Below are 26,872 nucleotides of genomic sequence, written 5' to 3' on the forward strand. Positions count from 1 at the left end.
AGAGAGGAAGATGGATTCCGAGGGAAAGACAAAATACAAGAAGGGATGGAGGACGGATGGAAAGGTAGAAGGATGAATAGACTAGTGGAAAGTCGGGAGGGTGGGTGGAAGGCCATTTGCGCAGAGGTTAGGTGGGTTCCAGAGTAAAGCCCTGGGTGACGGCCTGGTTCCGGCCCTGGACACCCACAGGTAGTTTCCTGGTGCCCTACGTCATCATGCTCGCCGTGGAGGGCATGCCGCTCCTGTACCTGGAACTGGCCGTGGGGCAGCGCATGCGCCAGGGCAGCATCGGCGCCTGGAGGACCATCAGCCCCTACCTCAGTGGCGTTGGTAAGTGTGTGCTCCCCAGTCCTCTCCCGCCTGTGGACCCCCAGACTGTGTTTTGGGCAGGAGAAGGTGACGGGGGGAGTCCCTTGGCAAAGCTGCTGGAGCGAGGGGCAAGCATGAGGCCCCAGAGAGAGCCCTTGAGTGGGGCGGGCAGAAGGCCCAGGAGGGGTGCCATAGAATGTGGGCTGAGAGGGGCCGGATTTCTTACCCACAGGACGGTGAGAGAGGGAGGAGGCACAGCCTCTGGGGAACTGATGCCACATTGCTTCTCTTCTCTGGGGCTCAGTTTGCTCATTTGTAACAGGGAAACAGCTGCCCAAGAAAGGAGCTGTAACTCAGTGTCCTGTCCAGCAACCATTCTGGGAACCCGTACAACGGCTCCCTCTGTCAGTGAGCCCCTGCCCTGTGCCAGGTGCTGGCCTGTCTGTGTATGTGTGTGGGCTCATTTAATCTTCATCGCACCAGAGAGGGTGTGGGTGCCATTAACATCTCCAGTGCATGGAGGCCGAGGCAGAGTGGGTGGCAAGAGGGGCACTGCTTTCCATCCTGCCTCCCCTGAGTTGCTTTGAGCCAGTGTCCGGGGTGCCCGCGGGAGATCTTTGCCCGACCTGTGCGGCCCTCCTGGGCCGGGGCTCCTCTGCTGAACTTTGACCAGCAGTGGCCACGGTCTGTTCTGCTCACCTCTCCCACCCCCCAGGCAGAAAGGGGGACAGGAAAGTTTCAGGAGCAAGGAGGATATGAACTTGGGCGTGACTTAGTCTCAGATGCAGAAGAACTGTGTCTGGTGGCCTCACAAATCACCTCCAAATCGAACTGCCTCCTCATCTTGAATGGCTGTTAATATTTAACACAGAGGTGTGTGGTTTTACAATCGGCCCGAGTCATCAATCACAGAGGGCTTCTCTGAGGCAGCATTTGCTGAATAGGAAAAATACCAGATGTTGGTGCCAATTGGGGATGCTGGTGAATGTTTAACAACCAGCTCAGGGAGGTGGGGGGGGAGGGGAAGGCCTGGTTGTAGCATTTACTGATACTGGTGGTGTAACTACTGCCACCACGGCCACCGTCAACTTCTAAGGAGATGTCCTGGAGCATGGGGCTGGGCAGAGAAGTGCACAGTGGCTCTCAGGGCTGGTGAGGACCAGCTCCAGAACACCACTGGTTGTGGAGCAGCCCTCTCTGTGCCCCGGGTCCCCCGAACACCCCCACTGGTTCCCGGCAGGCCTGACCAGGTCAGGGGTAGCCCCCATCCCCTCCACTCCTGACACACCTCCTCACACCCTGTTCCCTGCCACTGCTGGGCAGGGTTTGGCACAAGTGACCCAGCTTCAGGTAAGCCAAGGAGAGAGCAACTGTTATGTCTGGCATCAGTGACAAAGTGCTTCTCACACTAGGTGCGAATCCTAGTTGTACCACTTAATAGCTGTGTGGTGTTGGGCAAGTGCTGTGTCTCAGTTTCCCTCTCTGCGAAGTAGGCATAACGTCGCATTTCACAACATCGTTGTGAGGACCTAAGCACATCAAAAGAACATCACAGGCCTCACGTCCCAGAAGATGGGGAGGGAGGTAGTGGAAGAGACTAACCCTTAGAAAGTGCTCGCAGGTGCCAGGTCACGAACCTGGTTTTGCCGTCCCAGGGCGGGCACTGCAGGCGTGTCCTGGGGGCTCTGGGCGGGACCCCCGCTGCCCGGTCCAGGCAGGCGGGGTAGGGGCCGTCCTCAGCACCCTCTGCGTCCTGTCCCTGCAGGCGTGGCCAGTGTGGTGGTGTCCTTCTTCCTCTCCATGTACTACAATGTCATCAACGCCTGGGCCTTCTGGTACCTCTTCCACTCCTTCCAGGTGAGCGCACCCGAGCAGGGGTCAGAGCGGGAAAGGGGGAGGGCAACAGAATGCCCACTGCCGGCGCATGGGTGGAGCATGGGGGCAGCAGCCTCGAGGGAGTCAGGAGCTGTCAGGAAGTGGTGCGAAGGGCTGGGGGAGGCTGGGCGCCCCCAACCAAGCGGAGGACTTCTGAGCCAGGGATCCATGGACCCCTGCTGTTGTGTGTGATGTATGTGCACATTTTGGGGGAGCAGGCCAATGGCTCTCATCGGGTTCTCTCTGAAGGATGTGACCCCCCCCCCAAAATATTAAGAACCACTGCAGAGGGGGCCCAGGGGGAAACCTGTGGAGAGAACTGATGGGGAAGGGCTCCACCCACTGAGCGTAACAGTGCCAGCCTCCCTCCTCTTCCCCCTTCCTGCCTCTCATCACTTGTCCTTCCCAGTTTCTGACTCCAGGCTGGGGCCCTCCTTTTCTCTACAAAAGTTCTCAATAGCAGCTATTCCCAAGATTAAACATTTTAAAAATGCATTTCTGATTATAACCATAGCTGATGCTCATTGTAGAAAATATGGAAGGAAATGGAACATGTAGAGAAGAGAGGACCCTAATTCCACACCGAGAGGTGGTCTTCATATCCAAAATGGGAACTTCCCGTCCACTGCCCACGTTCACTTCTTTTCCTCGGAGTCTGCCTTTCACTATCAGGGACCCCACTCCTGCGGCCTCCCAGCAGCCTCCTCCATCTCGGCCTCCTCCGAGATAGGAAAAGAGAGGGAGGAGACAGGAGCTCACGGGGTGGATGCCTTACCCTTTGCCACTGAGCCAAGCCTTCATGGGACAGACCCCATCTCCAAGGTCCAAAAGCTAGATGGGGCTGGTCATGGACTATGAACTGACCCCAGTTTGTGAGGCCAGTCTCTGGAGCACTTGGGCACAGCCTTGAATCTTTGGGGCCCCAAGGAATGCTTGGGTTAATGACCTCAATAATCAGGAGTCAGCATCTACGCTCAGAAGGTGCTACATCCACACCCAACTCTGGCTTCCCAGTCCACCCCACCCAGGTCATCTCACTGGAAAATGCCCTGTGCATGTCCCTGACAGGAAGGACTCTGCCCTGAGCACAGCTGTAGCCCCTCATCCTTTCCCTGGCTCAACCTAGAGTTCCATGAAGACTAGCCACAGCCTTGCCTGTCCTCTGCCTTCTGGGTGGAGGGCAGCTCCTCTACTCTCCAGCCTGGTAACCATTTCCCTCCTCTGTGCTGGGCTGTCATATATGGTTGGGCAGGTTGTGCACTGCACAATGCCGTTCCAATTAAGGGGTTGCCATACATGTCTCAGGCACTATATGTCTGCATACTTAAGACAGTTTTCCAAAGGTGGAAGCAACGTGTCTTGTAACAAATCAGGATAATCTGACCACTTTCTAAAAGCAAAACTAAAGTGTCTCAAGTAAGGGAGTACTTTTTCCTAACCCTCAGAAGCGTGAAAATCAGTGATTCCTGAAAATCACTTGACTATTCATTCCAGCCTTCAGAGATCCATGGGCCTCTCCCTTATCCCCTCTGCCCTGGAGCCTCCTTCATGGTCACATCATAATGATAGTACCTGCGGCAACAGACACTCACACTTGCTGTGGACCAGGTAGAGTCACAAGCACTTCAGAACTATTCCCTTGTGTGATCATCACCGCACTCTTTGGTGCTGACACAGCGCGTACCAGAGGCAGAGGGGAGTTGAGTAGCCGGGAGGCTGGATGCGGCAGCCTAGCCACAGGGTCTGTGCTCTTGTCCACCTCCCACCAGGCTGGGCTCTCCAGCTTTTCCCTGCGGGAGCACCGGGCTCTTACAAACACAGATGCAGTGATCCCTGCCTGACCCACTGATTCAGAGGGGGAGAGTCTGGGTGCTGAGAATTGGTCAATTTAAGTCCTTCTGTACTTTAAAGCTTCTCCATGTTGGCTGCTTGCTGGAATCACCTGGGAGAGCTTTTAAAATTCTGAGGCCCGGGCCCTACCCCAGACCAATGAAATCCGAGTCACTGGCGTTGCAGCCGGGCATCCGAGTTTTTAAAGCCTCCCCTCCTCGCGAGTGATTAAGTCATGTACGTGTAGCCAACGTTGGCAGTCAGGCTGGGCTGGGCTGGCAACAGCAACGGTCCAGTGAATGGACCCAGTCAGTCCCATACGGGCCAGGCAAACCCAGGGGACTGTGGTCTGGGCTTCAGGTCCACAGGGACCCTCCCACCTGACAGGGGCTCGGTGCTGGCTGTCGCCAGACACCTCAGTTCACTCCACGTGGCCATTCTTTCCACGAGTCCGCCTCGCTCAGCCGTCAAGCCCGAGTGTCTGTACAGGGCAGCTGGTTTCCAAGAGGGTGAAAGTAACGGTTGCAAGGCCTTGGGACGCCAAGGCCAGGAAGTCACACAGCTTCACTCCACTGCATTCTGTTGATCAAAGCAAGACACAGGTCAGCCCAGGTTCACAGGGAGGGGCAGTGGATGCCACCTCTCGAGAGGAGGAATTGCTGGTGGTTGCCTTTGGAAATATTTGAGGTCGAAGCTAGAAACCAGCTCTTATATTCTAGCGGGTGAGGGGCCCCCTGTTGCTGCCAGGGGTCCTACCAGCATGGGTCCCAAGCACTTTCCAGGTGACAGACCTGGGCTCCAGCTACTCACGGGCAGAGTGGCCCTGGCCCATCAGGTAGTGATGCCGTTGGGTCTCATTTCTGTTTTCTGTGAAATATAGGGATTGAACCCAATGGGGTTAGAGTTGCTTCTGTCAGTGGAGAGTTTTTGTCTAATGAAATCTGATCAACGAGGGGCTGGTCTTGGCAGAGCAGAGGTGGGACCCCCTTCCCCCTCCAAGCCAGAATCTACCTAACACCCTCCCCCATTCAGCTCAGAGCTTCTCTTTAGCTCTTGGCCTTGGGTCGTGTTCATTGTACATGCACCATGTAGGCTCTTTGGTCTCTAAGTGACAGAGAGCCCTGTTCAAACTAGCTGAAGCAGAAGAGGCTCTTACTGGCTCTATCTACAAAGTCCAGGAGTGGAACTGCTACGGGTGTAGCCTGACTCAGGCTCAAAGGAAGTCATCAGTGCTGGGTTGTCTCTGTCTTAGATGCAGAAGACGGCTGTGGTGGGGCTGAACTGCGTCCCCCTCTAACTTCCAAACCCAGTGCCCGTTGTAGGAAACGCCTGTCTCCACCACCAGTTAGTGAGGGCAAGACCCAAGTCTTATTCATGCTAGGACTCGCTAGGGGCTTGTGGAAATAAACAGACCACCCAAATGAGAGCAAGCAGAGGCTGTCTATCCGGAGCTCGTTAGCAGGAGGTCAGCACCTTCACTCGTATTTGGCAGAAACTCCAGGCAGGACAGGCAGAGGAGCGGGAAATCGTGCTAGTGGGAAACGGAAGGCTGCAGGTGTGCCCTGATTGGAGCATGCTGGCATGGAAACTGTAGCTGTGTGATTGGTTAGGGGAGCGTATTTGGCTTTTTCCACTTGGTCCTGAGTTAGAGGGAACACAAGTTTGGAAAGCTGCAGCCGGTGACCGAGTCGTGTCCACTCTGGGCTGATTACTGCAGGAATTGTGGTTTGGGTTCCTGGGCTGGTGGCTGCAGAAGTTGTGGGTCAGAGTTCGTTTGTCAAAGATGGTCTGGCCATTGTCCCTTTGATTTGGTCTCTCAGACCCACTGTAGAATTCGGTAGATTGGGAGTGTGGAGCCCCTCCCTGCCTGACCCCTCTGCCCAAGCCCCATCCGTGCCCGTGACAAACCCCTCGATTCCCTGTCTGCCTTCAGGGGCTTCAGCCGCCTGCCCTTTGGGGACCAGCGTCCTCTTCCAGGAGCCTCCTCTCAGGGCCACCTCCCGTCCTCCCCACCCCGACCTTTGGCCTCAGTCCTCACCTCTGTGTATAACGTTTGTCTTGATCCCAAAGGATCCCCTGCCGTGGTCCGTGTGCCCACTGAATGGCAACCGTACGGGCTACGATGAGGAGTGTGAGAAGGCTTCCTCGACGCAGTACTTCTGGTACCGGAAAACCCTCAACATCTCGCCGTCCATCCAGGAGAGCGGGGCGGTGCAGTGGGAGCCGGCACTGTGCCTCATCCTGGCCTGGCTCCTGGTGTACTTGTGCATCCTGCGGGGCACGGAGTCCACCGGCAAGGTGGGACGGGGGCACGGTGTGTGTGTGTGTGTGTGTGTGTTGGTGGCGGGGTGGGGGGTCAGCCCCGGCCCCGGACAATGGCGAGAAGCTGCGCTGGGGGCGGAGGGCGAGGACAGGGATGCTGGCACGAGTCACCTGCTAGTGACTCTAGAGATGGCCAGCGGTGCTCGAAGTCACAACCCTAAATCTCGAAATGAGGACTTTCCCATTTCCTAAAACGATGAGCATTTCTGTCCCAGCCCCAAACCCGTACCACCCAAGGGGTGCCAAGCAACTAAACAGAGTTTTCCTTGCTTTGAAAACTTTTCACGTTGGCAGATGTCCCCAAGACACCCTCGGCTCTTGACCCTAGCTGCATAGTGGTACCACCTGGAGAGCTTTTAAAACTCTGCTGTCTCAGTCCTACCGTCAGAGGTTCCAGAATGATCATTGTGAGGTGCCCCCTGCGCACTGGGATTTTAAAAGCTCTCCAGGTGATGCTGGTGTGCAGCCGAGTTTCAGAACTCAGCTTTGGTCTAAGCTGCTTTCAGTGACCCTCCAGAGCTGTCGGGCCTGATATAGAAACCTTTTCTCTTCGGTGTGTCCCCAGGTTTATACTCCTGCTGGGGCTGAGACACTTCTTTAATCTGCTCCACGTAGAAAGTTTTCCTGGAGAGTTTCCCTCATCTTCCGTCTCTCTCAAGCTGCAGCAGGCGCTCTGAACCCCCCGTGTGCCCTGCTCTTACTCAGTCACTCCTCTCACCCTGGGTTAGACATGCACATTGCTTCAATCTTCAGTCCTTCATGGTAGATCTCACCGTCCCACTCGCCTGAGGCTTAGAGAGGTAAAGTCCCGCCCAAGGGCACCAAGTAGTGAGGGCGGAGCCAGGCAGACCCAGCTTTGCTCCAGAAACTCCCCATCATCTCGGTTTGGTGAGCCACCTCCTGTTTGCCGACACTTTTCATGACTTAATCCCGCAGCTTTTCCCTTCTGAAGGTCCCAAGAATCCACCTGTCCTCATCCTCTTGGCCATCTGAGTTGCCTCCTCTAGCCCCACCATGTGTTTCTTGAGGCATCAAGACCAGAACTACCCGCGGTATTTTAGGTGTCCTGTGATGCCCCAGTACCATGCCTAGTAGGACATCTTCTGGTTCCCGAGACCTTGCGGTGGCCAGCATCTTAGCCCTAACAACACCCCATCTCACCGCCGAGCCGAGGGACTAGTGAACCTTCCTGGCGAAAGCTTCGAGTCTGCAGCAACTCACTCTGTCCCGTCTTGAAGCTTCCCGATAGTTTATGCTCATAAAAAAAAGTTCTTCAATTGGTCTATGCCAGATTATCATGACCATGATCCAAAAGATCCGAGGGCAATATCTGCAAACTTGGAGATTTAATGAGGCCATCCCTTTTCCAGATCATTTAGAAACTTGTTAGATGAGGACATGTCATGCCATGAAAACTTACTCATTCTTAGTGTCTATTTCCTCTGCTTAAGCCACACCTCTCTCCATGATAGAAGTGTCCCAACAGCTCTCTTTAGTTATTTTTTTAAATTGAAGTATAGCTGATGTACAATGTTGTGTTAGTTTCCGGGGTATAGCAAAGTGATTCATTTATATATATTCTTTTTCATATTCTTTTCCATTATGGTTTATTACAGGATATTTAATATAGTTCCCTGTACTATACAATAGGACCTTGTTGTTTATTGATCCTATATATAATAGTTTGCAACTGCTAATCCCAAACTCCCAATCCAACCCTCCCCTGTTCTCTATGTCTGTGAGTCTCTTTCTGTTTTGTAGATAAGTTCATTTGTGTCATATTTTGGATTCCACATGTAAGTGAGATCATATGGTATTTGTCCTTCTCTTTCTGACATACTTCACTTAGTATGATCATCTCTAGGTCCATCCATGTTGCTGCAGATGGCATTATTTCATTCTTTTTATGGCTGAGTAATAGTCCATTGTTTACATATACCACATCTTCTTTACCCATTCATCTGTCGATGGACATTTAGGTTGTTTCCATGTCTTGGGCATTGCAAACAGTGCCGCTGTGAACATAGGGGTGCATGTAGCTTTTTGAATTATAATTTTGTCTGGATATATGCCCAGGAGTGGGATTGCTGGATCACATGGCAACTCTATTTTAGTTTTCTGAGGAACTTCCACACTAGTTTTCCATAGTGGCTGCACCAACTTACATTCCCACCAACAGTGTAGGAGGGTTCCCTTTCCTCCACACCCTCTCCAGCATTTGTTATTTGTAGACTTTTTAATGATGGCCATTCTGACCAGTGTGAGGTGGTACCTCATTGCAGTTTTGATTTGCATTTCTCTAATGATTAGCAATGTTGAGCATCTTTTCATGTGCCTCTTGGCCATCTGTATGTCTTCTTTGGAGAAATGTCTATTTAGGTCTTCTGCCCATTTTTGGATTGGGTTGTGTTTTGTTGTTGTTGTTGAGTTGTATGAGCTCCAACAGCTCTATTTACGGGGATTAATTTTGTTAAAGACTGTGTGCCATATCCTGGCCTTCTCTGCTGGAATCTGCTTTTTACCCCTCCAAGATTTTTTTTTCAGATTATTTAGAAATGGTTTTTCCCAATAGTTGAGGCTGGATCATGTGTCCAGCAATCCTGCCAGCTTCCCTGATGGGGGAGAAGTGAGCCAGCCTGGTCTCGACTCCAGAGAGCCTTCCGGGAAACTTGTTCACCTGAGGGGACGGGGGGAGATTCCAAGGGCTTGCTCTAAGTGTCCTCTAAGTGTCCAGTGGTTATGGACATGGGTCACCCCTCCCCTGTTGTCTCTTGATTTCCTTCAGCTCACTCGCCGGATGCCCTCTCTTTCCACCTATCCATTTCCACCTCAGACCTGGCTTATCTTCTTGTAATCTCAGGTGGATTTATTACTCATCTCAAGTACAATATTTTCAGTTAAGAAGCAATCATAGTAGACACACCCCGCTTCTGCCTGCCATTCCCAGGGTGAGAGGGGACAGAGCACCACTCTGGTGGCCTTGGAAATTTATGGGAAGATGGGTGCCACACCTCAGTGGGAATGGAGGGCCAGGTGCAACTCAGGCTCATCTGGACTTGGGTCACCAGCTATATTTCTCATAGGAGGATGTAAACATTAAGGGAACTGCTCTCACCAAACAAACGAACAAAAAAACTTGCAAAGTATTTCATTGCTTTATATATGGGGCTCTTGTGCACATACGAGTTGATATACAGAAAAGAAATTCCAGTCCTAGATGGGCATCCATGCACTTGAAGGTCCCTATTGTAAGGCTTTGTAAAAGTTAAAATTACCCAGAATATGAGAGGCTACTTCTAAATCCACCATGAAAACCAAAGATAAAACATTACTGAACCCATGACGTATGTCAGCAGGGAAAGGTTTTGGTTCACAAAAAATTCCATTGATGTGCAATTTTAAAGCCTCTGGAAGTGAGGCCTTTCATAAAAAAATCACTGAATTTCTATTGTATTTATTATAGGGACACCAGTGTCAAGACTTTTCCTTTATGGCACCCATGGCTAAGCTTCTCTCAGGCCCCAGTCCTGGGGATACCTGACATTCCTCCAACCTCTTGGACTTTTTTTTTCCTTTCAGAGACAATATAAATCTTGTAAGCGATTGTGCTTCCTGCTTTGCTTGGGCCACGAGGAAGCTCAGAGATCAATCTGGCTCAGAAACTGGGTAGCACCTCACACACCTATTCTGTGGGCTGCCTTTTTCTTTGGGCTTATCTTACTGGATTGCCCACATTTTCTTTTTACACAGATATCTTTATCTAGCAGTTTTAAAATGTTGATGTGATTATGTATTTTTGTGGGCTGCCTCAAATCCTTTCTGGAAGAAGTTCGGGTTGAAGGGAGGGTGGAGGACAGAGGTCTCTAGGACCTGTTCCCTCGTCTCCACTAAATAAGAGATTTCCTGGTGGTCACACACGTGGGCATCCACCTCCCACCACCCAGTTTCCCAAACTCGGAACCTGTGCCTGACCAAGAATCTCGATACCTTTCCAGCTATCAGTAGCCCGAACAGCCAAGACAGTGCCATGGTGTTTCAGGGGGATGGCGGGTCTGCCCTGGGCAAAAGGGCCCTGTAGTCACTGCATCTCCAGGAGGCTGACTCTGCCCTCTGGTGCCCGCAGGTGGTGTACTTCACTGCGTTGCTGCCCTACTGCGTGCTCATGATCTACCTGGTCAGGGGCCTCACGCTCCACGGAGCCACCAACGGCCTGGCATACATGTTCACTCCCAAGGTATGGGCTGGAGGGGAGGGGTCCCGAGGGCACCCCCATGCATCCTGCCACCTTCCAGGATGGGTGGAAGGGGGAAGACCAAGGGTGGGGGGAACAGTAGTGGACCCGGGGAAGGTGGGTGTGAGCCCGCCAGGCAGTGGAGGGGCGTGGATTCCGTCCTCAGACAGGCAGTCCCTTTGCCCTGCTAATTCTGGGGCATTAAGTCTTCCGTCCACCCTCCTCTTCGTCCTCACTGCCCCCAACCGACTGCTACCCCAGCCCCACATCTGGCCTTCACCCCAGTCTCACCCCAAACCCTCCCTCCAGCCTGTGCACCAAGTTGTTTACCAGGAGCGTCACGCCAGTCAGCTCACCCTCCTGCTCGCACCTCCACGCGCCCCGCTCCCGACAGCGGTGCCTCCATACTCCGCAGGGCTCTCCGTGATCCGGTCCCAGGCACCCCGCTCCCCAGTCACCCCATAGCTGATGCTAATCAAGGGAGGCCACCATTGCCTTTGGGGCAGGGCAAGTTATTCATTTAGCAAATCTGGTCCCTGGAAACAAAATGACTTTGGCAGCACCCCCCCATTAGTGCCCCCATCACCTTCCAAATGCCCCCTAATATTAGTGCTGGGGTACAACCCAGACCTAGACACCAGCACTGCCATTTCTGGAGGCCCAGACCCGTGCAGTGCCTGGGTCATGGATCAGGGGCTCAAAACCTTTCAAAGTTATTTTACCCTACACTTTTCAATTGCACACCTCCTGTGGGTAAGAGGCAGTGGAGGGTAGGACATGAGGATGCGTTTTATCTGCTGAGGACCGGGCTGGGCACGCATGGGGCCAGGAGAGCTGGGTTCGGGGCCCAGGCCTGCCTCTGGCTGGCTGTGTGCCACGGGCAAGTTCCTTCCCCTCTCCGGGCCTCCTGCCCCCTGCTGACCTGAGAGCCTGGGATTCCCACCCGGGGCTCTCCAGCACTGTCCCCGCTGGCTTTCCAGATGGAGCAGCTGGCCAACCCCAAGGCCTGGATCAACGCAGCCACCCAGATCTTCTTCTCGCTCGGCTTGGGGTTCGGCAGCCTCATCGCCTTCGCCAGCTACAACGAGCCCTCCAACGACTGCCAGAAGCACACCGTCATCGTGTCCATCATCAACAGCTCCACCTCCATCTTTGCCAGCGTCGTCACCTTCTCCATCTACGGCTTCAAGGCCACCTTCAACTACGAAAGCTGCTTGAACAAGTAAGCCTGGGCCATACGGTGGGCCCCAGGCCTCAAGGGGGGGGGCAGTGAACCTCCAAAGGCCAGAGCTGAAAGGGTCCCTGGGAGGAGGCAGGCACCAGAATTCAAGGGGTGTGGGGCAAAGGGCACAGGCTTTGCTGTCCTCAATCCAGGGTTCAAATCAGAACCACCAGCAGCTGATGAGCATGAGGCAAGTCGGCGTCTGCCTGAAGGGATGAGGGCAGTTTTGTGTATGCAAAGCACTTAGCACCAATAGGGCATTCAACAGATAAACCTTAGTTTCTTCTGCCCCATCTCCCCACCTCAGAAGTAACCAAGAGCTCTCCAGCTGAGTCATGGAGATTGCAGGATCTACTTTCTGCTGCCCCTTACCCAAAATATAAGAAACATCATCCAGAAGGTGTGCTGTCCAATACAGTAGTCACTAGCCACAAGGTGCTAGTGTAAACATTGAAATGTAAATTGATTTAAAATTAACTAAAATTTGGGGGACTTCCCTGGTGGTGCAGTGGTTGAGAATCTGCCTGCCAATGCAGGGGACACGGGTTCGAGCCCTGGTCCGGGAAGATCCCAAATGCCACGGAGCAACTAAGCCTGTGCGCCACAACTACTGAGCCTGCAATCTAGAGCCCGCGAGCCACAACTACTAAGCCCGTGAGCCACAACTACTGAAGCCCGCGCGCCTAGAGCCCATGCACCGCAACAAGAGAAGCCACTGCAATGAGAAGCCCGTGCACTGCAACAAAGAGTAGCCCCCGCTCACCGCAACTAGAGAAAGCCCGCGTGGAGCAATGAAGACCCAGTGCAGCCAAAAATAAAATAAATAAGTTTAAAAAAATTAACTAAAATTTTAAATTGATTTAAATTTTGATTTAAATTGGTTTCCATTTCAATGTAAATTCTTTTAAATCAGTTCCTCAGTTGCACTAGCCTCATTCGAGTACTCAGTTGCCACATGTGGCTAGTGGGTACCATATTGGACAGCAGTGATGGAGAACATACCAATTATCACAGGAAGTTCTGTCAGACAATGTTGGTCCAGAGGTTAAAATAGCCCAGCTGCGTGGGTTTGGTTCCTTTGATCATCACTGTTCCTATCTGAGGCTTCTTCAAAGCCGTTCACAATCACCCTGCCCTTTAAAAGCTCACCAGTCAGCAGATTCCCTTTGTTGGAGCGACCTCACCTAATCAGAAGAGGCAGAGGGTTTGGTGACAGCGGCCTTTGTAATCAGCAAAGGTCAATCAGCTGCTCTGCTCTGCAGGGTGATTCTGCTGCTGACCAATTCTTTCGACCTTGAAGATGGCTTTTTGACAGTCAGCAACCTGGAGGAGGTGAAAAGTTACCTGGCGTCTGCCTACCCCAGCAAGTACAGCGAGGTGTTCCCACAGATTAAAAACTGCAGCTTGGAATCGGAGCTGGAAACGGTAAGGTTTCTCGGCTTGCTTCTCCCCACACGCTTCACAGGGCCCTCTGGGAGCTGCTCTAGAGAAAGTGCAACTTGAGGGGTATGCACATCCCGTGAAAATCAGGGAAAACTCGGGACTTCCCTGGCGATCCAGTGGTTAAGACTCCACGCTTTCAATGCAGGGGCCACGGGTTTGATCCCTGGTCGGGGAACTAAGATCCCACATGCTGTGTGTGGTGTGAAAACAAACAAACAAAAAAACCAAAACAACAACAACTATATATATATATATATATCTATATATATATCTATATATCTTCCTTGTGCCTCTTAGAGGACGAGAACTCTGCCCACTAGTCTCCCCAAGTGCTGCACAGGAATCCCAGTCTCTACACAGTTCCTTTGGGTTCCCTGTGTCCTTTCTTCCTTTAAATTTTCTCTTTTTAAAATTTAAAAATAGAGGAAAGTATAAAGAATAATATAACAAACACACATCTATCCATCTCTCAGAATGAAAAATTGTAAATATTTTGTCATTTTGGGCTCAGATTTTTTTGATGTAAAAGAAAACATTTCAGAGATAAAGGTAAAATCCCCTTTGTTACTGTCCGCAAAGCTTTCACTACTCCCCAGAGGCCAGAACCTTCATTTTGACGTCCTTATTACCCGTATATATTTATGAGTTATATTGTTGTTTTGCTTCACAGTTTTTAACTAGAAATAAGAGGTCCTGGGAGATATCTTTCTCATTCAACATTTCATTTTTGAGACTTGTCTCTGGTGATACATATGGACTCCCATTCATTCATTGTAAGAGCTACATTTTATTCCATCATTCAAATATCCTACAGTTTACTGGACCCAGGCCAGCGGCAGTGGAAGACCAGAGTCCTAACCACTGGACAACCAGGGAATTCCCTAGGGATTCCCTTACTGATAGACATTTGGGTTTTTCCACAAAACTTTTGCTACTAAAATCACCTTTATTTATATTTTACAGAATTATATTTGCTATGCTGGCAACTTTTTTTTTTTTTAACAATTGAAGTATTGTGTTACTTTCTTATATACATCAAAGTGAGTCAGTTATACGTATATATTCTTTTTCATATTCTTTTCTGTTATGGGGTATTACAGGATATTGAACATAGTTCCCTGTGCTGTAGAATACTACCTTCTGGTTTATCCATTCTATATGTATAGTTTCCATCTGCAGGTCTGAAACCCCCAATCAAACCCTCCCCCCACCCTCCTAGGCAACCACAAGTCTATTCTCTATGTATGTCTTTTGTTCTTTCATAGATAAGTTCATTTCTGTCATACTTTAGTTTTTCAAACTTTGTTGAATTTAATTTTATTTTATTTTGGAGTATAGTTGATATACACTCTTGTGTTTGTTTTAGACATCCAGCAACCTGATTCAGTTATACATAGACATAGATCTATTCTTTTTCAGATTCTTTTCCCCTATACGTTATTAAAGGGTGTTGAGTAGAATTCCCTGTGCTATAGAGTAGGTCTTTGTTGGTATCTCTTTTATATATATTAGTGTGTATATGTTAATCCCAACCTCCCAAGTTATACCTCCTCCACCCCACTTTTCCCGTTTGGTAACTGTAAGTTTCTTTTCTAAATCTGAGAGTCTTTCTGTTTTGTAAATTGGTACATTTGTATCAATTTTCAGATTCCACCTGTAAATTATGTCATGATATTTGTCGTTATCTGTCTGACTTACTTCATTTAGGATGATCATCTCTAGGTCCATCCTTGTTGCTGCAAATGGCACTATTTCATTTTTTATGGCTGAGTAATATTCCATCGTATATATTCACCACATCTTTTCTATCCATTCCTCTGTCAATGGACATTTTGGTTGCTTCCATGTCTTGGCTGTTGTAAACAGTGCTGCAACAAAGGCTGGGGTGCATGTGTCTTTCTGAATGATGGTGTTCTCTGGGATTACGCCCATGACTGGGATTGCAGGATCGTATGGTAGCTCTATTTTTAGTTTTTTAAAGAAGCTGCAGATTGTTCGCCATAGTGGCTGTCACAAATTTCCATTCCCTCCAGCAGCGTGTAGGCAGCTTCCCTTTTCTCCACACCCTATTCTGCATTTATGCTTTGTGGACGTTTGCTGATGGCCATTCTGACTGGTGCGAGATAATACCTTGTCCAAGTTTTGATTTGCATTTCTCTAATAATTAGCGATGTTGAATATCTATCCCTGTGCTTTTTTTTTTTTTTAAACAGTGTGAGTAAAGCTAAACTCTTGAAATTGGCTTCTTGAAAGTCGGCCCTGTTTTGAATTCTTTTTCTGTTACCTACAACAGGATATTTCTTTAGACCAGGGGTCATTTACTGCCCAGCAGGCCCTGCGAATATTAAGTGCCCATAAGCCCCCTTTTAAGGATGTTGTTATGAGAAATGGCCACAAGGCGGCAGCATTTCTTCATGCCCCACTCTGGTAACTCCGGCAACCAGAGCCTTAGAGAAAGTCGTATTCCTGGGTTGTAAATTACATGGAAAATGCCCTAAGAAAACCCCGAGGGCTTACGTCTCGTCTCGTTACTTCATCCCCTCACCCCACAGACTGATCCCCAACCCCTGCAAAAGTGCTATGCAGATGGTGCTGTGGTACGTAGGGGGGGCGCCTCTAAGGAACGAGGCTAGAGGTGGGAACCCCACCACCAAACCCATGAAGACCAGGTGACTTTTCAAAGCTCTTCCTACCCAGGAGGGTCCACCGTACTTTGGGTGCACTAGGCTTGCTTCAGCTGTAGGACGACCTGCCTGGATCTGGAGATTGTAGTCCCATGCAGAGGGGACCAGGCACTACAGGTCCCAGGGGGGGCTCTTTTGCCGGCACATCCTCCCACCCAGCTCCCTCAGCCCCAGCATACTCCAGCCTTGGGACCCAATCCTGCTCAGGCTCCAGGGATGTGACACCAGCCCAGGTCACCGAGGCCTCAGGGCAATATAGTAGGCATTTTTTTCCTCTTTTTTTTTTTTAAATTTTATTTTTACTTTCTGTTGGAGTATGGTTGATTTACAATGCTGTGTTTGAGTTTTACAGCAGCTTGATTTAGTTATACATGTACCTGTTCTCTTTCAGATTCTTTTCCCACATAGGTTATTACTGAGTGTTGAGTAGAGGTCCCTGTGCTCTCCAGTAGGTCCTCATTGGTTATCTATTTTTATACATACATATATACATATATATGTATATATATATTAGTGTGTATGTGTTAATCCCAACCTCCTAATTTCTCTCTCCCCCCTCTGCAACTTCCCCCTTTGGCAACTCTAAATTTCTTTTCTAAGGCTGTGAGTCTGTTTTTGTTTTGTCAATTATTTCATTTGTATCTGTTTTTAGATTCCAGGTGTAAGTGATATCATATTTGTCTTACTGTGTCTGAGTTACTGGACCTAGTGTGATCATCTCCTGATCCATCCATGTTGCTGCAAATGGCATGATTTCATTGTGTTTTCTGGCTAATAGTCCACTGTGTATATGCAGCACATCTTGTTTATCCATTCATTCATCTCGGTGGATTTTCGGTAGTTTTGATGCCTCGGCTATCGTAAATCTTACTGCAATGACCACTGGGGTGCATGTGTGTACTCGAAGGATGGTTTTCTCTGGATATTTGCCCAGGAGTGGGATTGCTGGATCTTATGGGAGCTCTATTTTTCAATTTTTAAGGACCTTCCCTACTGCTCTTCATTGTGGGTATTACCAATTTACCTTCCTCCCAACAGCATTGTTGGGTTCCCCTTTCTCCACGTCCTCTGCTGCATTTATTCTTTGGAGAATTTTTGATGATTGGTGCCAGGGGATAACTCGTTGTCATTTTGATTTACATTTTTCTACTCGTTGGCGACGTTGAACATCTTTTCACGTGCTTTAAAACAAACAAACAAAAAAACACAACAGGGTGAGGAAAGTTAATCTCTTGAAATTGTTTTCTTGAAAGTCGGCCCTGTTTTGAATTCTTTTTCCGTTACCTGCAACAGGACATTTCTTGAGAGCAGTGATCATTTAGTGCCCGGCAGGCCTTGTGAATATTAAGTGACCATGAGCAGCGTTTTAAGGATGTTGTTATGAGAAGCGGCCACAAGGCGGCAGCATTTCTTCATGCCCCCACTCTGGTAACTCGGGCAACCACAGGCTTAGAGAAAGCCATGTTCTGGGTTGTAAATTACATGGAAAATGCCCGAAGAAAACCCCAAGGGCCTGTGTCTGGATACTTCCCACCCCCCTCACCCTGCAGACTGATTCCCAGTCCCTACAGTAGTGCTATGCTGATGGTGATGTGGTTCGTAGGTGGGGCGTCTCTAAGGAAGGAGGCTGGAGGTAGGAACACCACCAGCAGGAGCCGTGGAGATCCGGTGTCTTTTCACAGCTCTTCCCTCCCAGCGGGTCCACCATCTTTTGGGTGCACTAGGCTTGCTTCAGCAGTAGGAGGACCCATCTGGATCCAGAGATTGTGGTCCCATGCAGAGGGAACCAGGCACCACAGATACAAGGGGGGGGGGGGGGCTCGTTTGCTGGCACATCCTCCCCAGCTCCCTCAGCCCCGTGACAGCCCAGCCTTGGATCCCAAGCCTGCTCAGGCTCCAAGAATGTCACACCAGTCCTGGTCACCGAGGCCTCAGGGCAATATAGTCTGCTTTTTTTTTTTTTAATTTATTTTTTATTTTCTATTAGAGTATGGTTGATTTACAATGCTGTGTTTGAGTTTTACAGCAGCTTGATTCAGTTATACATATACAAGAACGTATTCTCTTTCGGATTCTTTTCCCACATAGGTTATTACTGAGTGTTGAGTAGAGGTCCCTGTGCTCTCCAGTAGGTGCTCATTGATTATCTATTTTATAATTATATATATACATATATATTAGTGTGTATGTATTAATCCCAGCCTCCTAATTTCTCTCTCCCCCCTCTGCAACTTCCCCCTTTGGTAATTCTAAATTACTTATCTAAGGCTATGAGTCTGTTTTTGTTTTGTCAATTAGTTCATCTGTATCCTTTTTTAGATTCCACCTGTAAGTGATATATTTGTCTTACTCTGACTTATTGGACTTAGTTAGATCACCTCCTGATCCATGTTGCTGCAAATGGCATGATTTTGTTCTGTTTTCTCGCTAATAGTCCACTGTGACACGTATGGCGTTTTCTTTATCCATTCATTCAACTCGATGGACATTTCGGTAGTTTCGATGCCTCGGCTATTGTAAATCTTACCTCAACGACTGTTGGGGTCCATGTGTGTATTCGAAGGATGGTTTTCTCCAGATATTTGCCCAGGAGTGGCATTGCTGGACCTTATGGGAGCTCTGTTTTTCAATATTTAAGGACCTTCCCTACTGCTGTCCATTGTGCTCTTACCAATTTACCTTCCCGCTAACAGGGGTTCCTTGTTCTCCAGACACTGTCCCGTATTTATTGTATGTAGACTTTTTGGGTTTTTTTGACCAGGCTGATTGTCTTTCCTACTGCTGTGAGGTTACAACTTGTTGTAGTTTTGATTTGTATTTGTGTCATAATTATATATGTTGAACTATTTCCTTGTGCCTTTTGGCCATATATATATATATTTTTGGAGAAGTGTTGTTTTAGGTCTTTTTTCCATTTTTTTGATTGGGTTGATTTATTGTTGAGTTGTACATGCTGTTGGTATATTTTTGAAATTTAGCCCTTGTAGGTTGCATCATTTTGAAATATTTTCTCCTAGTCCGTAGTTGTCTTTTTGTTCATGGTTTCCTTCGATGTGCAAAAGCTTTATGTTTGATTGGGTCCATTGGTAGGTTTGCTTTTATTTCTGTTGCCTTGAGTCTGACCTAAGAAAACGGTATGATTTATGTCAGAGAATATTTTGCCTATGTTCTCTTCTGGGGTTTTATGGTGTCATATCTTGTATTTAAGACTTTAATCCTTTTTGAGCTTATTTTTGTGTATGGTGTGAGGGTGTGTTCTAACTTTATTTGCGGCTGTTCAGCTTCCAATGCTATTTGCTGAAAAGACTGTCTTTTCTCCATTGTAAATTCTTGCTTTCTTTGTTGAAGATTAATTGACCATAGGTGTGTAGGTTTATTTCTGGCCTCTCTATTCTGTTCCATTGATCCATATGTCTGTTTTCGTGACCATGACAGTTTTCTTTACTGTAGCTTAGTATTTTCTGAAGTCTGGGAGGGTTATGTCTCCTGCTGTGTTCTTTTTCCTCAGGATTGCTTTGGCAATTCTGAGTCTTTTTTGGTTCCATATAAAGGATTATTTGTTCTGGTCTGTGAAAAATGCCATGCATAATTTGATAAGGATCTCATTAAATCTGTAGATTGCTTTGCGTAGTGTGGCCATTTTAGCAACATTCTAGGACTTTTTTTTTTTTTTTTTTTTTATAGCTACTTTTATTTTTATTTATTTATTTATTTATTTTTGGCTGTGCTGGGTCTTCGGTTCGTGCGAGGGCTTTCTCTAGTTGAGGCAAGTGGGGGCCACTCTTCATCGCGGTGTGGGGACCGCTCTTCATCGCGGTGTGCGGGCCTTTCACTATCGCGGCCCCTCCCGTTGCGGGGCACAGGCTCCAGACGCGCAGGCTCAGTAGTTGTGGCTCCCGGGCCCAGCTGCTCCGTGGCATGTGGGATCTTCCCAGACCAGGGCTCGAACCCGTGTCCCCTGCATTAGCAGGCAGACTCTCAACCACTGCGCCACCAGGGAAGCCCTAGGACTTTTTTTAAAAAAATATTTATTTGGTTGCACCAGCTCTTAGTTGAGGCAGGCAGGCTCCTTAGTTGCAGCACGTGGGCTCCTTAGTTAAGGCTCACGTGCTTCTTGGTTGTGGCATGCATGTGGGATCTAGTTCCCTGACCAGGGATAGAACCCAGGCCCCGTGCATTGGGAGTGTGGAGTCTTATCCCCTGTGCCACCAGGGAAGTCCCTAGGACCTTTATTTTTCACATTAATTTTCAGGTCAATTTGACAAGTTCCACTGGGGGGTGGGAAATCCCTTTAACTTTTATTAGAATTGCACTGACTATAATGTAATTTGGGAACAATCAATATTTTTTCAACTGTGACTTCTGATTTAGGAACAGGCTTTTTCTCATCATTCACTGAAGTCTTCTTTTATATTCTGCAACTAATTTTCTCCACAAAATCCTGGCAGATCTTTGATTACCTTTATGTCTATGAACCTTATTGTTTTGTTCCTATTGTAAATAGTGTCGTTCATTTCCCAATTTCTACCATTGCTGGTTTTCATTGCAAAAGAAAGCTAACAGTTTTTGTGTTGGTCTTTTATCTAGCAACCTTGATGAATTCTCTTATTCTCATATTTGTCTATATATTTGCTTTACTTTTCTGTGTAACTCTTATGGCACCTGCGGATCCTAGGAATTTTTTTCTAGCACAGTGGAAGTGCAAATGAGAGTGGGCATGTTTGTCTAATTCTTATATTTAATGTAAATACTTCTAGAGACTGCCTCTAGAAAGTGTCTCTAGAGAATGCCTTTCAAGAAGAGGGAACAGTAAAGCCCCATAGCTCTGCTTGCCAGTAAGGTACCCTGGAGTTTTTTTGGCCCCTTGATTTCATAGGTGGAGCCATTCCAGGTCATTTCATGGATGAGGCAACACTTTGTTACTCCTTCCTCCCTGCTTACACTGACCTGTGGCACGACCCTCCCTACCAGGGTGTCAGCAGATCCCCAGACCTCAGCCCCTGCCTTTAAGGCCTGGATCCTGTTCAGATGACTTCTGAGGCCTGCTTGTGTTCCTGCTCTCAGTTCAAATTTCTTTTTTGTTTTTGGCACCTGGGAATTTTCCTCACTTATTTTTGAGTTTGGCTCAGTGCCCAAGAATTGTGTGGTTATTGATTTATTTAGACTTTTTTCCACTTGAATTTTCCATGAATATTTAACAAAGTCTAAAGTTAAACTATACCTTGAGTTCAGTAAAAGGACTTTCAGACACTTTCACTCACCCCTCCTGTTGTAAATACCTTTTATGTCCAATTCTTTTTATTTTTTTAAAGGTTAACAGATTTTTTTTTTTTTTTTTTTTTTGGCTGCATTGGGTCTTCGATGCTGTGCGCGGGGTTGCGGTGAGTGGGGGGCTACTTTTCTCTGCGGTGTGAGGGCCGGGCTTTTCATTGCAGTGGCTTTTATTGTTGCAGAGCACGGGCTCTAGGCACGAGGGCTCAGTAGTTGTGGCGCACGGGCATAGTTGCTCTGTGGCTTGTGGGATCTTCCCGGACCAGGGATCGAACCCGTGTCCCCTGAATTGGCAGGTGAATTCTTAACCACTGAGCCACCAGGGAAGTTCCTCTTTTTTTTTTTTTTTAAGCCGGATTTTTTTAAAATTAATTAATTAATTTATATTTATTTTTGGCTGTGTTGGGTCTTCATTTCTGTGCGAGGGCTTTCTCCAGTTGCGGCGAGCGGGGGCCACTCTTCATCGCGGTGCACGGGCCTCTCACCGTCGCGGCCTCTCCCGTCGCGGAGCACAGGCTCCAGACACGCAGGCTCAGTAGTTGTGGCTCACGGCTTAGTCGCTCCGCGGCATGTGGGATCTTCCCAGACCAGGGCTCGAACCCGTGTCCCCTGCATTGGCAGGCAGATTCTTAACCACTGCGCCACCAGGGAAGCCCCCTAATTCTTTTTAAACTGATAAATTGGATGCTATTGTTATTTTATACAACAGTGTCTGTATTGACCTGCATGCTTGCTATTTTGTTTGTTTACCTTTATTGCATCCCAGCTCTCTTCTGGGGGCATGTATTATCAGTGACACTGTTTAGCACTGTTGGCTCAAGGTAATAAAAAGCAGGCCACCTTTAGTAGGTTCTGTTGTTGTTTCTAAATTCTCTGCAAGTGATCACTCCCTTATGGTCTGCACCCAGGGCGGATGAATACCATTGTCCCCATTGGTATGCAGTTGAGCTGACCTATATTTTGAATCTGACAATCCAACATCTGCCATTCCAGGGGAAGGGTGCTGAAATCTTAGTTCTTATTCCTGCTGACTCTTCACTCATAGTGGCATGTTTTCTGGTCAGTTTATAAATCTCGGGTTGCAAGCTCACTGCTTGATCATCTCTGGTGGTCTTACAGGTAACCCAATTCAGACCTGCAATGGAAGCTTTCCCCAGTGTCTGCTTCTGCTGCTCTGCTACTGGCAGCCAGGGGGTGCTCCCCGCCCCCCGCCATGAGCCCTTTCAACCAGGAGTTGAGGCTCTATTTCCACAGTTCAGTATCCCTACAACAGCATTACCGCCGCAGGCATCCGGCCACTGAGCAGCCCTGCCCACTTGGTTGCCTGCCAGCCAGGCCAGCCCCCCACCATTCTGGCTCCTGTAGCTGTGGCTCCACTATCTCAGCTCCCAGAACACCCAGTCAGTCATGATACAGGAAGCAGAAATTATCCAACCATTATTTTACTATATTTTATCCATAATGATGTGAGTTGGGGCAGGAGAGAGGAACTCAGTGTTCCAAGTTGACTGAGATGTCTCCTCACACTTTGCAAACAAGGGCCCCTGACAGCTCACATTTCTATCCAGCCCAGCTCAACCTGAGTGGGCTGGTGTGCAGATGGAAGATCCAACCTCAGAATGTGGCTTCTCGTGGCTGATTCTCAGGTTCCCCAAGTAGCTTAGCACTGGGTGTGTTTAAGGAGTCCTAAGTCCCCCGGGTGTGTAACTGGTGTCTTCATCCTGTGGGCAGGCTGTCCAGGGCACCGGCCTGGCCTTCATCGTCTACACGGAGGCCATTAAAAACATGGAGGTGTCCCAGCTGTGGTCGCTGCTCTACTTCTTCATGCTGCTGATGCTGGGCATTGGAAGCATGCTGGGCAACACGGCCGCCATCCTCACCCCTCTGACCGACAGCAAGGTCGTCTCCAGCTACCTGCCCAAGGAGGCAATCTCAGGTGAGTGGGCCAGCGAAGGTGGTGGGGCTCGGGGAGGTGAGCAGAGGGAGGCGTTTCCTCAGGGGCCATGGGCTTACCGAGAGGCTGCAGCAACCTCACAGGGGTCCTGCCATGGCTCTCTCCTCTCGGGCAATCTGGGACCTGGTACACGTGATTCACCCCCATGCATCTGGTTCTCCACATCACAGGGAAGTGAAGTGGTCACCCCAAACTTGGCAAAGGCCAAACTCCCCAACATGGCCCTCAAAGCTCTCCAGGCTAGCAGAGAACCTGCTTTTGTCTTTGTGTTGACTGAAGCATAACGACAACACATACATTTCTCACACCAGAGAGCCCCTCCCTGCTCCTGCCCCGTCAGTATGCCCCCATCCCCATCCTCTTTACCGTCCGTGTAATAATCCAGCCTAAGACCATACAGCACAATTCATCTACCCCTTCTGCAGTTGGCGGACCTTTGCCTTGTGAGGGAAAGAACCTGTTTATCCAAGCATGCCTCTCCGTTTCACTCCACCACCCATCCGCTCCAGTGCAACCTGGCAGTGTCCGGAGAACCGTGACTCCTCACCCCCACATCCGGAACCCCTCGTCCCAGCCCACATCAAACCCAGCTCCCACCAGAGCCCTCTAGCGCTTAGCCTCCCTGCGCTCAGAAGCCAGCATTATGTGAGCCTCCCCTCCGGCACAGAGCCTGTTCTCCTTGTGTCCCCCTCAGGACAGCGGTGGGGCTCACTGGCTGGTGGTATAGGGTGTGGCCATGGAAAGGGCAGGTGGGAGCTTTAGAGTCTAATACTTTGTGGGGTGCCCAAGGGAGGCAGCAGAGACTGGGGCCAGAGCTTCGGTTCTGGAGACAGAAGGGCCTGTGTCTGAATTCCAACTTGTTTTCTTTCTGTGCTGTGGGATGTTGGGAAAGTTACCCGACATCTCTGAGCCTTGGCTTCCCCCTCTGTAGAGGGGGGCTCCTGATAACCTGCCCCAGAGGCTAAAGGCTCCACTGCATGGCAAGTGCCTGGGGCGTAGTGGCAGCTGGGTAAGCATTCGTTTCTTCTCTTCCCCTCCCTACTCCTCTCTCTGGTCAGATGTGAATCCTCTCTAGGGGGTCCCGTGAGGGGTGCCCTGCAGCTCAAATCTCCTCCCCTGATTCACTTCCCATGAGCTCAGTGGCTGAGTTGCTGGGATAAACAGAGTCACCAGACCCATAGCCTGGGTGAGATTCCCCTAGACAGCAACGCCTACAAGTTTCTCTTTTCCACCGAGTTTGATTCCCCGCTACTGGACAGCTCCATGAATTAACAGCAGTAAGTCCTGCTGGCACTCCTCGCAACACCTTTGCCCCATGCTCCCCAACACACACACGTGGCACACACACGCAGAGGCGCTGCTCCATGACGGCTCCCACAGCCCATGCAGATGAACCGAATGGCCAGCGCCTCCTCAGGGTCCATGGCTCTTGGGCCCCACAGAAAGCTGGGTGCACAGGCCGGGGTCTCAGGCAGGTGGCCTTGTGTTCCTAGGTCTGGTGTGCCTCGTCAACTGTGCCATCGGCTTGGTGTTCACCATGGAGGCCGGCAACTACTGGTTCGACATCTTCAACGACTACGCTGCCACGCTGTCCCTGCTGCTCATTGTCCTGGTGGAGACGGTCGCCGTGTGTTACCTGTACGGACTGAGGCGGTAAGGAGGCCCCGCCCCTGCCAACTGCCCTGGAAACCCACCCATGAAGGCCATGCCTCACAACACTTTCTGCCACATGTAGTTTCGAGAATCCCAGGTGTTCACATTATGCATGTGGGTCTTTGTGGTCTACAGCCCAGGGTCCTGCTAGGTCAGTGGCAGCAGGGGGGCAGGTGGTGATGGACACGCCGCAGGGTCCAGGAGAGGCAGGGGCTGTGGTTCCCGCTGTGACAGTCTCACCCGGCCCCCTCTCCTCCCCCATGGCTGCCTCTTCCACCGTGGGGAGCAGTTTCAAAGGCCCTGGACTGGAGGTAAGACACCAATCCGGATGCTGGGCCTGGGTCGGCCACTAGCTGGGTGCCCTCAGGCAAGTCACACCACAGCCCTGGACCTCAGTCCCCTCCCCTGGGAAATGGGGAGGTGGCTGGGTCAGCATTTCCCAAAGTGCTGAGATACTTTCCATACTCATTTGTGTGTGTGTGTCCCAGAAAAATATATGATTAGCCTATCCAATCCATGGTAAAACGGATATTGTCATGCTATTGCTAAATTCAGGTAAAAGAGTCGATTAAAAAAAAAAAGGCCCCCAGATGATGGAAATCACAACGGTGGGCTGCAGGCAGCTACACTTGGGAAGCAGCGCTCCATGCCAGCTCCAACGGGTCAGGGCCAAGGTGCTTCCGCTTCCTTCAGGTTTGGTCCTGCCTCCCTCTGCCCCAGAAAACCTGCTCTGCTTTCAGGGGACAAAAGCGATTCCCCTCTGGGGGCATTTCTAGGGGGAAGGAGAGTTGCTGACAGACAGCAGGGTGGGAGGGGTGGAGCAGGGCTGCCCTCGGGGTCCCCTGGTGTTGAGGACTGGCTTCACAGGCGCCCCGCCAGGCCCTCTGTTCCCACTGTCGCTGGGCGCTGCCCTCTGGTGTACAGCAGCCGCCTCCAGCTGCAGGCCAGCACCAGGAGGATGGCCTCTCATGTCCACTCACCTATGGGTGGTTGCTTTGCCCCCTCTGTGGCGGCCTCAGCCCTTCTCCCCTCCCTGCCCCCAGGACCCCCAGAAGGAATCAGAGACGGCCCAGAGGTCGTGTTCAAACATCAGTGGCGCCCAGCACAGAATCTTCCTGAGCAGACGGGGAGGTGTGGCCTGGACTGTCTGGCTGCAACAGCATGGATAATCCAAGCTTTCTCTCCCCACCTCCAAACAGATTCGAAAGCGACCTGAAGGCTATGACTGGACACGCTCTGAACTGGTACTGGAAGGCCATGTGGGGCGGCGTGAGCCCGCTGCTCATCATCAGCCTCTTCGTCTTCTACCTGAGTGACTACATCATCACGGGGACCCTGCAGTACCAAGCCTGGGACGCCTCCCAGGTAGCTATCTGCCATCTCGGGCCCCAGGCTCGTGAGCGAGCACGGGCCTCTAGTTTGCTGAAACCAAGGAACTCTCTCCAGGGTGGGGGTAGGTTATTTATCACAACATGGAAACATCACCCAGGTATGTAAAAATACTCAGCCCAGGACAGCGGAGCTGGGCTGTGAGTTTTTCAACATGGGCTGCAGTGAAGAGAGTGAGATTCCGTCCAGAACTTCCTGGTGGCCTCTGTCCACTGAGGCCACTCAGGAAAGGCCAAGCAAGGCTGGAGGGCATGGCCCCTGAGGAGCTGGGCGGGGCAGGGACTGGCGTTTACACTGGAGTTGCTAGGACAGAACGGGGGACTGAGGGGGGCACTCAGGAGGCTGGGCTGCATCTGCTCACCCAGCAGAGGGCAGCACATCAGTGTTTTAACAACCTGGACAGCCGTATCACTGCACCGGGCCTGAGGGTCAGCCTTGGCTGTCCTTGCACAGACACACTCTCATAAAAAAGATTTACTTTTTAAGGAAAGTAATACAACTGACCAATTTGGATTTCTTTCCCTGTGGGTAGAAGATGCTGCCCCTTAGCATATGGTGTGTGTGGAGTGTGCAGACAGGGTGCACAGGGCCCGTGCTCCATCCACACACTCCACGCTGCACCGCGGCTGGGAAGGCGCCCCTGCGTCTGGTTCTGGCAGTGGTGCCGAGCAGGGCTTCCCACCCCGCAG

At 50.0% G+C, this 26,872-nt stretch overlaps 1 protein-coding gene across 9 annotated transcripts in view; it reads left to right on the top strand.

Moving 5' to 3' along the window:
- SLC6A20 (solute carrier family 6 member 20) overlaps positions 1-26,872 on the top strand; it is a 150,714-nt gene that overhangs the window by 16,066 nt on the left and 107,776 nt on the right. For 8 of the 9 annotated variants that reach the window (XM_082347372.1, XM_082347374.1, XM_082347377.1 and 5 more), the window contains exons 2-10: positions 190-330; positions 2,075-2,166; positions 6,085-6,312; positions 10,460-10,570; positions 11,548-11,789; positions 13,052-13,214; positions 22,919-23,123; positions 24,635-24,794; positions 25,994-26,159. In XM_082347372.1, the coding sequence (XP_082203498.1) occupies positions 190-330; positions 2,075-2,166; positions 6,085-6,312; positions 10,460-10,570; positions 11,548-11,789; positions 13,052-13,214; positions 22,919-23,123; positions 24,635-24,794; positions 25,994-26,159 (1,508 nt within the window). The remainder of the gene's footprint in view (positions 1-189; positions 331-2,074; positions 2,167-6,084; positions 6,313-10,459; positions 10,571-11,547; positions 11,790-13,051; positions 13,215-22,918; positions 23,124-24,634; positions 24,795-25,993; positions 26,160-26,872) is intronic. The other variant, XM_082347380.1, reaches the window with a different exon arrangement.

The sequence above is a fragment of the Balaenoptera borealis genome, assembly GCF_965194805.1.
Source record: "Balaenoptera borealis genome assembly, chromosome: 12".
Lineage (NCBI taxonomy): Eukaryota > Metazoa > Chordata > Mammalia > Artiodactyla > Balaenopteridae > Balaenoptera > Balaenoptera borealis.